Consider the following 16,851-nt stretch of genomic DNA (forward strand, 5'->3'; position numbering starts at 1 on the left):
ACATACGGTAAATAATACCCTATTAGCTACAGGTGCGAAATGTTTCAGCGGAGGGGCCACAGCTTGGAATATACCCTATAGCTACTGGGGATGATAGTGGAGTCGCGGGGTGGTAGATACTAATTGACTGTGATGCCTTAGGGCACAGCTGGTTTAAACCCCTATGCTACAGGGGGGCACAGCTGGTAATAATACCTATAGCTACAGGGCGGTGGGGAGGACCAGCAGTGGTATACAATACCCTATAGTACAGCGTGGGGGGGGGGGCCACAGCATGGTTATTAATACCCTATAGCTACGGTGGGGGGGGCACAGCAGGTAATTATACCCTTATAGCTACAGGGGGGGGCACAGCCTGGTAATAATACCCTAATAGCTACAGCGGGAGAGGGTGGGGCACAGCTGGTAATAATACGCCTATAGTACAGGGGGGGGGGCGCAGCTGGTAAATAATACCCTTTATAGCTACAGGAGGGGCCAGCTTGGTATTACCTAAGCTAAAGGGGCACCTTATACCCTATAGCTACAGGGGGGGGCGTGATATCCGAGCTAAGGTCAGCTGGTATAATACCTAACTAGGGGGGGGCAGCTGGAACCCTATAAGCTAGGGGCACAAGTGGTTAACCTGCGGGGGGGGGCACAGCTGGTAATAATTACCCTACTACGCTACAGGGGAGGGCACAGCTGCCGTTAATAACATTATAACCTATAGCTTACAAGGGGGGGGGCACAGCTGGGTAATAATACCTCTATAGCTACATGGGGGTGGTCACAGCTGGTAATAATACGCTATAGCTAAGGGGGGGGGGCACAGCTGGTAATATACCCTATAGCTACAGGGGGTGGGGCCTAGCTGGTAATAATACCTCTATAGCTACAGGGGGGGGGCCCAGTAGCGGTAATAATACGCCCTATAGCTACAGGGGGGGGGGGGCACAGCTGGTAATAATACCCTTAGCTACAGGGGGGCACAGCTGGTAATAATACCCGTTAATAGCTATCAGGGGGGGGGCCCAGCTGGTAATAATACCCTATGCTACAGGGGGCCCAGCTGGTAAAATACCCTATAGCTACAGGGGGGGCAGCTTGGTAAGAATACCCTATAGCTAACGGGGGGGGGGGGGGACAGCTGGTTAATAATACCCTATAGCTACATGGGGGGGCACGCTGGTAATAATACCCTATAGCTACAGGGGGGGGGGGCACAGCTGGGTAATAAATACCTTATAGCTACAGGGAGGGGGCAGCTGGTAATAATACCCTATGCTACAGGGGGGGGGGGCAGCTGTAATAATACCCTATACACATGGGGGGGGGCACAGTTGGTAAAATAACCCTATAAGCTACAGGGGGGGGCAGGCTGGTTAATAATTACCTATAGCTACGGGGGGGGGGCAGCTTGGTATTAATTACCCTATAGCTAACGAGGGGGGGCACAGCGGGTGGTAATAATACGCCTATAGCTACAGGGGGGGGGGGCAGCTGGTAATATACCCTATAGCTACGTGGGGGGCATGCTGGTAATATATACCTATAGCTACAGGGGGGGGGGGCACAGCTGGTAATAATAGCCTTATAGCTACAGTGGGGGGCCCAGCTGGTAATATACCCTTTATAGCTACAGGGGGGGGCCCACTGGTAATAATACCCATATAGCTACAGGGGGGCACAGCTGGTAATAATACCCTATAGCTACAGGTGGGGGGGGCCCAGCTGGTATAATACCCTATAGCTACAGGGGAGGGGGGGGCACAAGCTGGTAATAATACCCCTATAGCTACAGGGGGGACAGCTGTATATAATACCCTATAGCTACAGGGGGGGGGGGCAGCTGGTTAATAATACCTATAGCTACAGGGGGGGGGGCACAGCTGGTAATAATACCCTATAGCTACAGGGGGGGGGGCAGCTGTAATAATACCCTATAGCTACAGGGGGGGGCAACTGGTAATAATACCCTATAGCTACAGGGGGGGGGCCCAGCTGGTAATAATACCCTATAGCTACAGGGGGGGGCACAGCTGGTAATAATACCCTATAGCTACAGGGGGGGGGGCACCAGTGTAATATACCCTATAGTACAGGGGGGGGCAAGCTGGTAATAATTACCCTTTAGCTACAGGGGGGCCAGCTGGTAATAATACCCTATAGCTACAGGGGGGGGCACAGCTGGTAATAATACCCTATAGCTACAGGGGGGGGCAGCTGGTAATAATACCCTAATGCTACAGGGGGGGGGGACCCAGCTGGTAATAATACCCTTAGCTACAGGCGGCGGGGAGGGGACCAGCTGGTAATAATACCCTATAGCTACAGGGGGGGTGCCACAGCTGGTAATAATACCCTATAGCTACAGGGGGGGGGGGCACAGCTGGTAATAATACCCTATAGCTTACAGGGGGGGGGGCCAGCTGGTGATAATACCCTATAGCTACAGGGAGGCGGGGGGGGCAGTGGTAATTAATACCCTATAGCTACAGGGGGGGGGCAGCTGGTAATAATACCTATAGCTACAGGGGGGCACAGCTGGTAATAATACCCTATAGCTACAGGGGGGGGGGCCCAGCTGGTAATAATACCCTATAGCTACAGGGGGGGGCAGCTGGTAATAATACCTATAGCTACAGGGCACAGCTGGTAATAATACCCTATTAGCTACAGGGGGGGGGGCCAGCTGGTAATAATACCCTATAGCTAAGGGGGGGGGCACAGCTGGTAATAATACCCTATAGCTACAGGGGGGGGGGCAGCTGGTAATAATACCCTATAGCTACAGGGGGGGACAGCTGGTAATAATACCCTATAGCTACAGGGGGGGGCCAGCTGGTAATAATACCCTATAGCTACAGGGGGGGCACAGCTGGTAATAATACCCTATAGCTACAGGGGGGGCCAGCTGGTAATAATACCCTATAGCTACAGGGGGGGGCACAGCTGGTAATAATACCCTATAGCTACAGGGGGGGGGCAGCTGGTAATAATACCCTATAGCTACAGGGGGGGGCCAGCTGGTAATAATACCCTATAGCTACAGGGGGGGGGCACAGCTGGTAATAATACCCTATAGCTACAGGGGGGGGCACAGCTGGTAATAATACCCTATAGCTACAGGGGGGGCACAGCTGGTAATAATACCCTATAGCTACAGGGGGGGGGCACAGCTGGTAATAATACCCTATAGCTACAGGGGGGGGCCCAGCTGGTAATAATACCCTATAGCTACAGGGGGGGGCACAGCTGGTAATAATACCCTATAGCTACAGGGGGGGGGCAGCTGGTAATAATACCCTATAGCTACAGGGGGGGGGGCACAGCTGGTAATAATACCCTATAGCTACAGGGGGGGGGGGCACAGCTGGTAATAATACCCTATAGCTACAGGGGGGGGCAGCTGTAAATAATACCCTATAGCTACAGGGGGGGCCCAGCTGGTAATAATACCCTATAGCTACAGGGGGGGGGGGCACAGCTGGTAATAATACCCTATAGCTACAGGGGGGGCACAGCTGGTAATAATACCCTATAGCTACGGGGGGGGGGCACAGCTGGTAATAATACCCTATAGCTACAGGGGGGGGCACAGCTGGTAATAATACCCTATAGCTACGGGGGGGGGGCCCAGCTGGTAATAATACCCTATAGCTACAGGGGGGGGGCCCAGCTGGTAATAATACCCTATAGCTACAGGGGGGGGGGGCCCAGCTGGTAATAATACCCTATAGCTACAGGGGGGGGCAGCTGGTAATAATACCCTATAGCTACAGGGGGGGGGCCCAGCTGGTAATAATACCCTATAGCTACGGGGGGGGGCACAGCTGGTAATAATACCCTATAGCTACAGGGGGGGGGGCACAGCTGGTAATAATACCCTATAGCTACAGGGGGGGCACAGCTGGTAATAATACCCTATAGCTACAGGGGGGGGGCACAGCTGGTAATAATACCCTATAGCTACAGGGGGGGGGGGGGCAGCTGGTAATAATACCCTATAGCTACAGGGGGGGCCCAGCTGGTAATAATACCCTATAGCTACAGGGGGGGCACAGCTTGGTATAATACCCTATAGCTACAGGGGGGGGGGGCAGCTGGTAATAATACCCTATAGCTACAGGGGGGGGGCACAGCTGGTAATAATACCCTATAGCTACAGGGGGGGGCAGCTGGTAATAATACCCTATAGCTACAGGGGGGGGCACAGCTGGTAATAATACCCTATAGCTACAGGGGGGGGGGCCCAGCTGGTAATAATACCCTATAGCTACAGGGGGGGGGCACAGCTGGTAATAATACCCTATAGCTACAGGGGGGGCCAAGCTGGTAATAATACCCTATAGCTACAGGGGGGGGGGGGGGGCAGCTGGTAATAATACCCTATAGCTACAGGGGGGGGGGGCACAGCTGGTAATAATACCCTATAGCTACAGGGGGGGGCCAGCTGGTAATAATACCCTATAGCTACAGGGGGGGGCACAGCTGGTAATAATACCCTATAGCTACAGGGGGGGGGGCCCAGCTGGTAATAATACCCTATAGCTACAGGGGGGGGCACAGCTGGTAATAATACCCTATAGCTACAGGGGGGGGGGCCCAGCTGGTAATAATACCCTATAGCTACAGGGGGGGGCACAGCTGGTAATAATACCCTATAGCTACAGGGGGGGGGCAGCTGGTAATAATACCCTATAGCTACAGGGGGGGGGCCAAGCTGGTAATAATACCCTATAGCTACAGGGGGGGGGGGGCACAGCTGGTAATAATACCCTATAGCTTACGGGGGGGCACAGCTGGTAATAATACCCTATAGCTACAGGGGGGGGGGGGCACAGCTGGTAATAATACCCTATAGCTACAGGGGGGGGGCCCAGCTGGTGATAATACCCTATAGCTACGGGGGGGGGCAGCTGGTAATAATACCCTATAGCTACAGGGGGGGGGCCAGCTGGTAATAATACCCTATAGCTACAGGGGGGGCAGCTGGTAATAATACCCTATAGCTACAGGGGGGGGGGGGCCCAGCTGGTAATAATACCCTATAGCTACAGGGGGGGGGGGGGGCAGCTGGTAATAATACCCTATAGCTACAGAGGGGGGCCAGCTGGTAATAATACCCTATAGCTACAGGGGGGGGGGGGGGCAGCTGGTAATAATACCCTATAGCTACAGGGGGGGGGCACAGCTGGTAATAATACCCTATAGCTACAGGGGGGGGGCAAGCTGGTAATAATACCCTATAGCTACAGGGGGGGGGCCCAGCTGGTAATAATACCCTATAGCTACAGGGGGGGGGCCCAGCTGGTAATAATACCCTATAGCTACAGGGGGCACAGCTGGTAATAATACCCTATAGCTACAGGGGGGGGGCCCAGCTGGTAATAATACCCTATAGCTACAGGGGGGGCACAGCTGGTAATAATACCCTATAGCTACAGGGGGGCAGCTGGTAATAATACCCTATAGCTACAGGGGGGGGCCCAGCTGGTAATAATACCCTATAGCTACAGGGGGGGGGACAGCTGGTAATAATACCCTATAGCTACAGGGGGGGGCACAGCTGGTAATAATACCCTATAGCTACAGGGGGGGGCACAGCTGGTAATAATACCCTATAGCTACAGGGGGGGGGCAGCTGGTAATAATACCCTATAGCTACAGGGGGGGGGCACAGCTGGTAATAATACCCTATAGCTACAGGGGGGGGGGCAGCTGGTAATAATACCCTATAGCTACAGGGGGGGGGGGCAGCTGGTAATAATACCCTATAGCTACAGGGGGGGGCACAGCTGGTAATAATACCCTATAGCTACAGGGGGGGGGCAGCTGGTAATAATACCCTATAGCTACAGGGGGGGCACAGCTGGTAATAATACCCTATAGCTACAGGGGGGGGCACAGCTGGTAATAATACTCTATAGCTACAGGGTGGGGGGCACAGCTGGTAATAATACCCTATAGCTACAGGGGGGGGGCACAGCTGGTAATAATACCCTATAGCTACATAGGGGGGGGCACAGCTGGTAATAATACCCTATAGCTACAGGGGGGGGGGACAGCTGGTAATAATACCCTATAGCTACAGGGGGGGGCACAGCTGGTAATAATACCCTATAGCTACAGGGGGGGGCACAGTTGGTAATAATACCCTATAGCTACAGGGGGGGGCCACAGTTGGTAATAATACCCTATAGCTACAGGGGGGGCACAGCTGGTAATAATACCCTATAGCTACAGGGGGGGGGGGGCACAGCTGGTAATAATACCCTATAGCTACAGGGGGGGGCACAGCTGGTAATAATACCCTATAGCTACAGGGGGGGGGGCACAGCTGGTAATAATACCCTATAGCTACAGGGGGGGGGGGGCACAGCTGGTAATAATACCCTATAGCTACAGGGGGGGGGGGGCACAGCTGGTAATAATACCCTATAGCTACAGGGGGGGGGCACAGCTGGTAATAATACCCTATAGCTACAGGGGGGGGGGGGGCCAGCTGGTAATAATACCCTATAGCTACAGGGGGGGGGGCACAGCTGGTAATAATACCCTATAGCTACAGGGGGGGGGGCCACAGCTGGTAATAATCCCTATAGCTACAGGGGGGGGGGCCAGCTGGTAATAATACCCTATAGCTACAGGGGGGGGGGCACAGCTGGTAATAATACCCTATAGCTACAGGGGGGGGCACAGCTGGTAATAATACCCTATAGCTACAGGGGGGGGCCAGCTGGTAATAATACCCTATAGCTACAGGGGGGGGCACAGCTGGTAATAATACCTATAGCTACAGGGGGGGGCACAGCTGGTAATAATACCCTATAGCTACAGGGGGGGGGGCACAGCTGGTAATAATACCCTATAGCTACAGGGGGGGGGGCACAGCTGGTAATAATTCCCTATAGCTACAGGGGGGGGGGCACAGCTGGTAATAATACCCTATAGCTACAGGGGGGGGGCACAGCTGGTAATAATTCCCTATAGCTACAGGGGGGGGGGCACAGCTGGTAATAATACCCTATAGCTACAGGGGGGGGCACAGCTGGTAATAAATCCCTATAGCTACAGGGGGGGGGGCCCAGCTGGTAATAATACCCTATAGCTACAGGGGGGGGGGGCACAGCTGGTAATAATACCCTATAGCTACAGGGGGGGGCACAGCTGGTAATAATACCCTATAGCTACAGGGGGGGGGGCCCCAGCTGGTAATAATACCCTATAGCTACAGGGGGGGGGGGGGGGCACAGCTGGTAATAATACCCTATAGCTACAGGGGGGGCACAGCTGGTAATAATACCCTATAGCTACAGGGGGGGGCACAGCTGGTAATAATACCCTATAGCTACAGGGGGGGGCACAGCTGGTAATAATACCCTATAGCTACAGGGGGGGGCACAGCTGGTAATAATACCCTATAGCTACAGGGGGGGGGCACAGCTGGTAATAATACCCTATAGCTACAGGGGGGGGGCCCCAGCTGGTAATAATACCCTATAGCTACAGGGGGGGGGCACAGCTGTAATAATACCCTATAGCTACAGGGGGGGGGGCCCAGCTGGTAATGATACCCTATAGCTACAGGGGGGGGGGGCCCCAGCTGGTAATAATACCCTATAGCTACAGGGGGGGGGCACAGCTGGTAATAATACCCTATAGCTACAGGGAGGGGGGGCCCAGCTGGTAATAATACCCTATAGCTACAGGGGGGCCACAGCTGGTAATAATACCTTATAGCTACAGGGGGGGGGCACAGCTGGTAATAATACCCTATAGCTACAGGGGGGGGGCCCAGCTGGTAATAATACCCTATAGCTACAGGGGGGGGCACAGCTGGTAATAATACCCTATAGCTACAGGGGGGGGGGGTACAGCTGGTAATAATACCCTATAGCTACAGGGGGGGGGGGGGGGCACAGCTGGTAATAATACCCTATAGCTACAGGGGGGGGGCACAGCTGGTAATAATACCCTATAGCTACAGGGGGGGGCACAGCTGGTAATAATACCCTATAGCTACAGGGGGGGGCACAGCTTGGTAATAATACCCTATAGCTACAGGGGGGGGGGGCACAGCTGGTAATAATACCCTATAGCTACAGGGGAGGGGGGGCACAGCTGGTAATAATACCCTATAGCTACAGGGGAGGGGGGGCACAGCTGGTAATAATACCCTATAGCTACAGGGGGGGCCCAGCTGGTAATAATACCCTATAGCTACAGGGGGGGGGCACAGAGTATAGAGGAGCCCCCGTGCCAGTGATGGGGCCGGACTATGTGATAATGATTCTGTAGAGTCGGGCAATTTGCCCCCTTCCCACCCCAATACCCCCGGTGTATGTGTGAGAGATCCCCCTGGTTGGGCTGTGGGGGCACCAGGGTGCCAGGCCGACCCGCTGCCCCACTCACCCGTCTCGTCCCCCCCAGGCCGGCGCGGGGGCGGCAGTGATCGACATGGAGAACATGGACGACACGTCGGGGTCCAGCTTTGAGGACATGGGGGAGATTCACCAGCGGCTGAAGGAGGAGGAGGAGGAGGGGGAAGGGGCCCCCGAGGAGGGCGAGGAAGATGGCGCTTTCCTTGGCATGAAGGGCGTCAAGGGGCAGTTGGGGCGACAAGTGGCTGATGAGGTGAGAATGTCTCTAATCCCCCCCCTCTGTATTCTCCTTCCCTCCAACTCTGTCTCTCTGCCCCTGTCTCTTTGCCCCTGTCTCTCTGCCCCTGTCTCTCTGCCCCTGTCTCTCTGCCCCTGTCTCTCCAACTGAATCTCTGTCTCTCTGCCCCTGTCTCTCTGCCCCTGTCTCTCTGCCCCTGTCTCTCTGCCCCTGTCTCTCTGCCCCTGTCTCTCTGCCCCTGTCTCTCTGCCCCTGTCTCTCTGCCCCTGTCTCTCCAACTGAATCTCTGTCTCTCTGCCCCTGTCTCTCTGCCCCTGTCTCTCTGCCCCTGTCTCTCTGCCCCTGTCTCTCCAACTGAATCTCTGTCTCTCTGCCCCTGTCTCTCTGCCCCTGTCTCTCCAACTGAATCTCTGTCTCTCTGCCCCTGTCTCTCTGCCCCTGTCTCTCCAACTGAATCTCTGTCTCTCTGCCCCTGTCTCTCCAACTGAATCTCTGTCTCTCTGCCCCTGTCTCTCCAACTGAATCTCTGTCTCTCTGCCCATCTCTCCAACTCTGTCTCTCCATCTGCATCTCTGCCTCTGTCTCTCCATCTGCATCACTGTCTCTCTGCCTCTGTCTCTTCATCTCTGTCTCTTCTTTTGCATTTCTGTCTCTCTGCCCATTTCTCCAACTCTGTCTCTCCATCTGCATCTCTGTCTCTCCAACTCTGTCTCTTTATCTGCAGCTCTGTCTCTGCAGCTCTGTCTCTCCATCTGCATCACTGTCTCTCCATCTGCATCACTGTCTCTCCATCTGCATCACTGTCTCTCCATCTGCATCACTGTCTCTCCATCTGCCTCACTGTCTCTCCATCTGCCTCACTGTCTCTCCATCTGCCTCACTGTCTCTCCATCTGCCTCACTGTCTCTCCATCTGCCTCACTGTCTCTCCATCTGCATCACTGTCTCTCCATCTGCATCACTGTCTCTCCATCTGCCTCACTGTCTCTCCATCTGCATCACTGTCTCTCCATCTGCCTCACTGTCTCTCCATTCTGCCTCACTGTCTCTCCATCTGCCTCACTGTCTCTCCATCTGCCTCACTGTCTCTCCATCTGCATCACTGTCTCTCCATCTGCATCACTGTCTCTCCATCTGCCTCACTGTCTCTCCATCTGCCTCACTGTCTCTCCATCTGCCTCACTGTCTCTCCATCTGCCTCACTGTCTCTCCATCTGCCTCACTGTCTCTCCATCTGCCTCACTGTCTCTCCATCTGCCTCACTGTCTCTCCATCTGCATCACTGTCTCTCCATCTGCCTCACTGTCTCTCCATCTGCCTCACTGTCTCTCCATCTGCCTCACTGTCTCTCCATCTGCCTCCCTCTCTCTCCATCTGCCTCACTGTCTCTCCATCTGCCTCACTGTCTCTCCATCTGCCTCACTGTCTCTCCATCTGCCTCACTGTCTCTCCATCTGCCTCACTGTCTCTCCATCTGCCTCACTGTCTCTCCATCTGCCTCACTGTCTCTCCATCTGCCTCACTGTCTCTCCATCTGCCTCACTGTCTCTCCTCTCCATCTGCCTCACTGTCTCTCCATCTGCCTCACTGTCTCTCCATCTGCCTCACTGTCTCTCCATCTGCCTCACTGTCTCTCCATCTGCCTCACTGTCTCTCCATCTGCCTCACTGTCTCTCCATCTGCCTCACTGTCTCTCCATCTGCCTCACTGTCTCTCCATCTGCCTCACTGTCTCTGCGACTCTGAGGCCTTTTGGCTGCAGTTGGGTTCAGTTGCTAGTGAGAGAGCGCAGGGTAAGGGCAGAATCTGGTCTCTTCCTTAAACAGCAGTCGGCAGGGATTACTTTCCCTTTGCTTAACCCTCTCCCCTCCAGACACCTTCTAGTTGTTAGAGATGTGCAGGTTCCTGTCAGTCAGTGCAGCTAAGCATGCTGGGAGCTCACCCGCTGTCTCCTCCTCCATTGTAGATGTGGCAGGCCGGCAAGAGACAGGCTTCCAAGGCCTTCAACCTCTACGCCAACATCGACATCCTGCGGCCTTACTTTGATGTGGAGCCCATACAGGTCCGGAACCGGTGAGTTCAGTTCCAGACTGTTTCATGGTTCTGTTAGATGGATCAGGCCATACAGGTCCGGAACCGGTGAGTTCAGTTCCAGACTGTTATTAAGGTTCTGTTAGATGGATCGGGCCATACAGGTCCGGAACCGGTGAGTTCAGTTCCAGACTGTTATTAAGGTTCTGTTAGATGGATCAGGCCATACAGGTCCGGAACCGGTGAGTTCAGTTCCAGACTGTTATTAAGGTTCTGTTAGATGGATCAGGCCATACAGGTCCGGAACCGGTGAGTTCAGTTCCAGACTGTTATTAAGGTTCTGTTAGATGGATCAGGCCATACAGGTCCGGAACCGGTGAGTTCAGTTCCAGACTGTTTCATGGATCTGTTAGATGGATCAGGCCATACAGGTCCGGAACCGGTGAGTTCAGTTCCAGACTGTTATTAAGGTTCTGTTAGATGGATCGGGCCATACAGGTCCGGAACCGGTGAGTTCAGTTCCAGACTGTTATTAAGGTTCTGTTAGATGGATCAGGCCATACAGGTCTGGAACCGGTGAGTTCAGTTCCAGACTGTTTCATGGTTCTGTTAGATGGATCAGGCCATACAGGTCCGGAACCGGTGAGTTCAGTTCCAGACTGTTATTAAGGTTCTGTTAGATGGATCGGGCCATACAGGTCCGGAACCGGTGAGTTCAGTTCCAGACTGTTATTAAGGTTCTGTTAGATGGATCAGGCCATACAGGTCCAGAACCGGTGAGTTCAGTTCCAGACTGTTATTAAGGTTCTGTTAGATGGATCAGGCCTAACAGGTCCAGAACCGGTGAGTTCAGTTCCAGACTGTTTCATGGTTCTGTAGGATTGTGCCATGGCAGTATTTAGAGCAATGCATGCTGGGAAATCTTTAATGCCCAATAAAAGCATGACGTTTGTGAGTTCAGGAAACAGGTGCATTATGGGCCGTCGCGCTCATTAATACTCCCCCCCCTCTCTGCCACAGGCTGTTGGAATCCATGATCCCAGTGAAAATGATCAGCTTCCCCCAGGTGCGTATATAACCCCATTACATTCCATTGGCCTACAACTCCCATCATCCCTCCTAAAACTGCATAGTAACAGAGCTGCTGGGAAAGGAAGAAACATCCCAACTCCCAGCCGGTACATTATACCCCGCCCCCCCAGGAAGCTAAAAACAAAACTCCTCCCCCCCCCCCCCCCCTTTTGTTCCTCCATCTGCAGAAAATCGCCGGGGAGCTGTACGGACCCCTAATGCTGGTGTTCACCATGGTGGCCATTCTCTTGCATGGGATGAAATCATCTGGAACTATTATTGTAAGTAACGGGGGGCCGGGGAATGTGGGGGAAAGGAATACTGGGGCGCAGGGGGACTGTATATAGTGTATAATGTACCCCCTATTGTAACATACAAGGATATTAGAAGTCACAGAGGGGTTCCATGACCTATAGAAAAGCACTTGTCCCTTTATATGGTCATGGAACCCCTCTGTGACTAATACCCTATATAATATCCTTATATTTTACAACAGGGGGTACTTTATTATAATATTCACGTGTCAGTGAGTCATGTGACCAGCTCTGCTCCCCACACTGTAATGCCCCTCCTCCTATGAATCGATGATGATGATGATTATTCTCTCCTGGCAGCGAGAGGGCACACTCATGGGCACAGCGATTGGCACGTGCTTTGGCTACTGGCTGGGAGTCTCCTCTTTCATTTACTTTGTGGCCTATTTGTGCAACGCTCAGATCACCATGTTACAGACCCTGTCCCTGCTGGTGAGTATTGGGGGGGCCCCGCCTGTGCCCATTGCTCCTGTGCCCCACCCACTGCCAGGCTCCGCCCACATGTTCTCATACCACCAATCCCTGCTCTCCTAGAGACTGCCACCTATTCCCACCCGTACTCTCTCTTACACTGATCTTATTGCCCCATTGCTGTTCCCAGATACCCCCCCATGCTCCTTTTATTGCCCCCACCTACTCGCCAATCATACACTGGTCTCTGACTATGATTCCCACTCGCCATTCACTGCTAGACCCGTGTTGCAGTCCCTCTTTTGTACTTGTGGCCCAAACCCCGCCCCCCGTACTTGACCCTCCCCTTGCTCTATCTGCTCCGTTGTATGTGGGCTGAACCCCACTTTCCTGTTGCTCTCCCCTCGAGCCTTACCTGGGCCCCCCCTGAGCTGCCTGTGTCTATATTCATGTTATAATCTAACAGGACCCAGATTTGGGGGGGGGGGTGAGATTTAATAGGAATGACCCTACGGGGGCTGAGAAGGGGAAATCTGCAGTTATTAAACCTTGTCTCTTCTCTCAGGGATACGGGCTGTTCGGCCACTGCATCGTCCTCTTCATCACCTATAACATCCACTTCCACTCCCTCTTCTACATCTTCTGGCTGTGCATCGGGGGTCTGTCCACTCTCCGTATGGTGAGAAGCAAAACGGCCTCCCAGCGGGGGCGGTGGGACTTTTCTACTGAAAGGGGGTAGATACAGGGAACGGCCTCCCAGCGGGGGCGGTGGGACTTTTCTACTGAAAGGGGGTAGATACAGGGAACGGCCCCCCAGCAGGGGCGGTGGGACTAATACTGAAAGGGGGTAGATACAGGGAACAGCTTCCCAGCAAGGGCGGTGGGACTAATACTGAAAGGGGGTAGATACAGGGAACAGCTTCCCAGCAAGGGCGGTGGGACTAATACTGAAAGGGGGTAGATACAGGGAACAGCTTCCCAGCAAGGGCGGTGGGACTAATACTGAAAGGGGGTAGATACAGGGAACAGCCCCCCAGCAGGGGCGGTGGGACTAATACTGAAAGGGGGTAGATACAGGGAACAGCTTCCCAGCAAGGGCGGTGGGACTAATACTGAAAGGGGGTAGATACAGGGAACAGCCCCCCAGCAGGGCCGGTGGGACTAATACTGAAAGGGGGTAGATACAGGGAACAGCCTCCCAGCAGGGCCGGTGGGACTAATACAGTAAAGGGAATATGGGGGGGGGAGGCTGAAAGGGAACATAGGGAAGGGGGGTAGAGACCATTACAAATAGGAAAAATAGCAATAAAACTACAATATTCCAACATTGTGCATTCAGCTAAACATGAGTTGTGCCTGTAGGTGGCAGTGTTGCTGTCTCGCACTGTAGGCCACACCCAGAGGCTGATCCTGTGCGGTACAATGGCCGCCCTCCATATGCTCTTCCTGCTGTACCTGCACTTCGCGTATCACAAGGTTGTGGAAGGTAAGAACTGGCAGTTGGACTGTGTGTGACTGCTGTGACCAACATGACCTCCCACTGTCCCTCTGCACTCTCTTCCTTCTACTGTCCCTACCCCTTCTGGTCCCCACTTCCATTGCGCCCCCCCCCCCCCGCTCTCCCTGACTCCTCCCCCCACACTCAGCTTCCCACTTTGTGTTCCCCTCCTTTTATCTAACTGCCCTGCTTCCCTCTGTCTCTTCCTTCCCTAGGGACTCCCTGTCCCCTGTCTGTCTCTTTCCTCTCCGAGATCTCCCATTCCCCCATCTGTCTCTTTCTTCTCTGGGATCTCCCATTCCCCTGTCTCTTTCTTCCCCACGAACTCCCATTCCCCCATCTGTCTCTTTCTTCTGTGGGATCTCCCATTCCCCCCCGCCTGTCTCTCCCATTCCCCCCCGCCTGTCTCTCCCATTCCCCCCCGCCTGTCTCTCCCATTCCCCCCCGCCTGTCTCTCCCATTCCCCCCCGCCTGTCTCTCCCATTCCCCCCCGCCTGTCTCTCCCATTCCCCCCCGCCTGTCTCTCCCATTCCCCCCCGCCTGTCTCTCCCATTCCCCCCCGCCTGTCTCTCCCATTCCCCCCCGCCTGTCTCTCCCATTCCCCCCCCCGCCTGTCTCTCCCATTCCCCCCCCGCCTGTCTCTCCCATTCCCCCCCCCCGCCTGTCTCTCCCATTCCCCCCCCCCGCCTGTCTCTCCCATTCCCCCCCCGCCTGTCTCTCCCATTCCCCCCCGCCTGTCTCTCCCATTCCCCCCCGCCTGTCTCTCCCATTCCCCCCCCCGCCTGTCTCTCCCATTCCCCCCCGCCTGTCTCTCCCATTCCCCCCCAGTCTCTGGGCCTGACTGGTGTCTCTCCCCCAGGAATACTGGACACGCTGGACGGGCAGCACATCCCGGGGCCCATACAGAGAGTTGCTCGGGATTTGCCATTGGTGCCCAATGCGGTACTGAACGCCACGGCGCAGATCCTATTGGCCCAGTCCCGCTGACCCCGCCCACACAGACAACCAGACTGCGAATGACATTCTCTTTACCCCCGAGTGTGGCAGATACTGGATTTTTGCCCCTTTCTGGCTGAACCCCCCCCAGCGAGGAGGAGCTGCTGTTAATATGGGGACCCCCTCCCTCCCCTTTAACCCCTTAGTGACAAGGGGGTGTTAAAGTTTTCTGTTAGAGAAACGTTTCCGTCGGTTCTGGGGCGCATTCTCCTGACCCCGGGGGGCCGTAGCCCCCTCCGCTCCCCATCACAGACTTTCCTGCCCCAGAGCCGCAGGGGATCCGCTGGGAGTTGGAACCGTTAGACTTTGGGTTTCCGGATACTGAACGCAGCGCCACCGAGGCCGTTACATGGGCGGAGCTTATGCAGTAACGTACCCCATTGGCCCCCACAGACAAGAGGAGCCCCGACACCTGGTAACTGGCACCTCACCTGCCCGGCAGCAATCTTTGCACCCAGTGGCACCCTTCTGTATGAGGGCACCCTTGTACCCCCCCCTGTACCCCAATGTGTGGCCCCCCAGCCCGGGGCACTACCCTTGTGTATGCAGTGAGCCCCCTCTGTCGGCTCCCAGAATGCTCTGCTTCTTGTCTCTGTAATAAGCTCGTTACTAGGGCGACACTCGCTCGTTATCTCTGTTTTAACTCTTTGTGCCTCTGTATTAAAGGGGCGCCGTTATCAAAATAAAAAGGGTTTATTTGTGCCCAAAGGCCTTGGAACATTATGCAGTAAAGCGCTGCCGCACTGCTGTGCCAACGAGCCGTATTGTCTTGTTCTTATGCAAAAGGGTGAGAGTTGCAGTTCTGCAGCATCTGAAGTGTAAGGATCTAGTGAGCAAAGCTACATATAATCCCTACTGGGGGCATTCAGGGATATGATGAACAAGCCACACCCACTACATTCCTGGGGGGCAGGTCTCATCCAACATGGCTGTGCTGATTGGCTGCATGGGAGGCAGCGTGTATATAATGGGACTGTGTGTGGATTTACTGTTTGCTCTGAAACACAGGCAATTGGCACCCAGTAACTCTCTGTGCAATATAATGGGCACGTGTAAGAGCCCTGTGCCCCCCCAAACTGGCACAGTGAGACTGCCCTCCTGCTTTTGCAAACAATTTGCAATTGGTCTTAATTTTTTATTATGTGCAGTTTTTGAATTATTTAACTTTTTGTTCAGCAGCAATCTGGTTGCTAGGGTCCTGTTTAACCTAGCAACCAGGCAGTATTTAAAAGAGAGACAGAAATATAAATAGAGAAGGGCTTAAATATAAAGAAAAGGAATAAAAAGTAATAATAAAACTGGAGCCTCACAGAGCAATAGGGTTTGGCTGCCGGGGTCAGTGACCCCCATTTGAAAGCTGCAAAGAGGCAGAAGAAGAAAAATGAAGACCAACTAAAAAGTTGCTAAGAATAGGTCATTCTATAACATAGAAAGAGTTAACCTGAACCCCTTTAACACCTACATACTAAGCTAAGGGCCATTGGGCTCAGTTATAGGGAAAGGCTGGCCCAGTTGGGATTGGTTACACTGGGGGGGGGGGCAGTTAAGGGGGGGGTCACTATATATAAATATATAAGGGGGGGCAGTAATGAAATAGAGAAAGTACAGGGAAGAGCGACTAAGCTGATAAAGGGAATGGGCTCAGTTATGGGGAAAGGCTGGCCCAGTTGGGATTGGTTACACTGGGGAAGGGGCAGTTAAGGGGGGGTCACTATATATAAATATATAAGGGGGGGCAGTAATGAAATAGAGAAAGTACAGGGAAGAGCGACTAAGCTGATAAAGGGAATGGGCTCAGTTATGGGGAAAGGCTGGCCCAGTTGGGATTGGTTACACTGGGGGGGGGGGGGCAGTTAAGGGGGGGGGTCACTATATATAAATATATAAGGGGGGGCAGTAATGAAATAGAGAAAGTACAGGGAAGAGCG

The 16,851-nt window shown here is 53.9% G+C and overlaps 1 protein-coding gene across 1 annotated transcript in view; it reads left to right on the forward strand.

Annotated features, from left to right (window-relative positions):
- yipf3 (Yip1 domain family member 3) overlaps positions 1–15,627 on the forward strand; it is a 20,458-nt gene extending 4,831 nt beyond the window's left edge. The window contains 8 exon segments of the mRNA NM_001126994.1: positions 8,416–8,619; positions 10,569–10,675; positions 11,654–11,699; positions 11,893–11,985; positions 12,319–12,450; positions 12,995–13,108; positions 13,792–13,915; positions 14,787–15,627. Of these exon segments, the coding sequence (NP_001120466.1) occupies positions 8,416–8,619; positions 10,569–10,675; positions 11,654–11,699; positions 11,893–11,985; positions 12,319–12,450; positions 12,995–13,108; positions 13,792–13,915; positions 14,787–14,914 (948 nt within the window). The 3' untranslated portion in view covers positions 14,915–15,627.
- Positions 15,628–16,851: the final 1,224 nt, after the last annotated feature.

This window comes from Xenopus tropicalis, chromosome 5 (assembly GCF_000004195.4).
Source record: "Xenopus tropicalis strain Nigerian chromosome 5, UCB_Xtro_10.0, whole genome shotgun sequence".
In the NCBI taxonomy this organism is placed as follows: Eukaryota; Metazoa; Chordata; class Amphibia; order Anura; family Pipidae; genus Xenopus; species Xenopus tropicalis.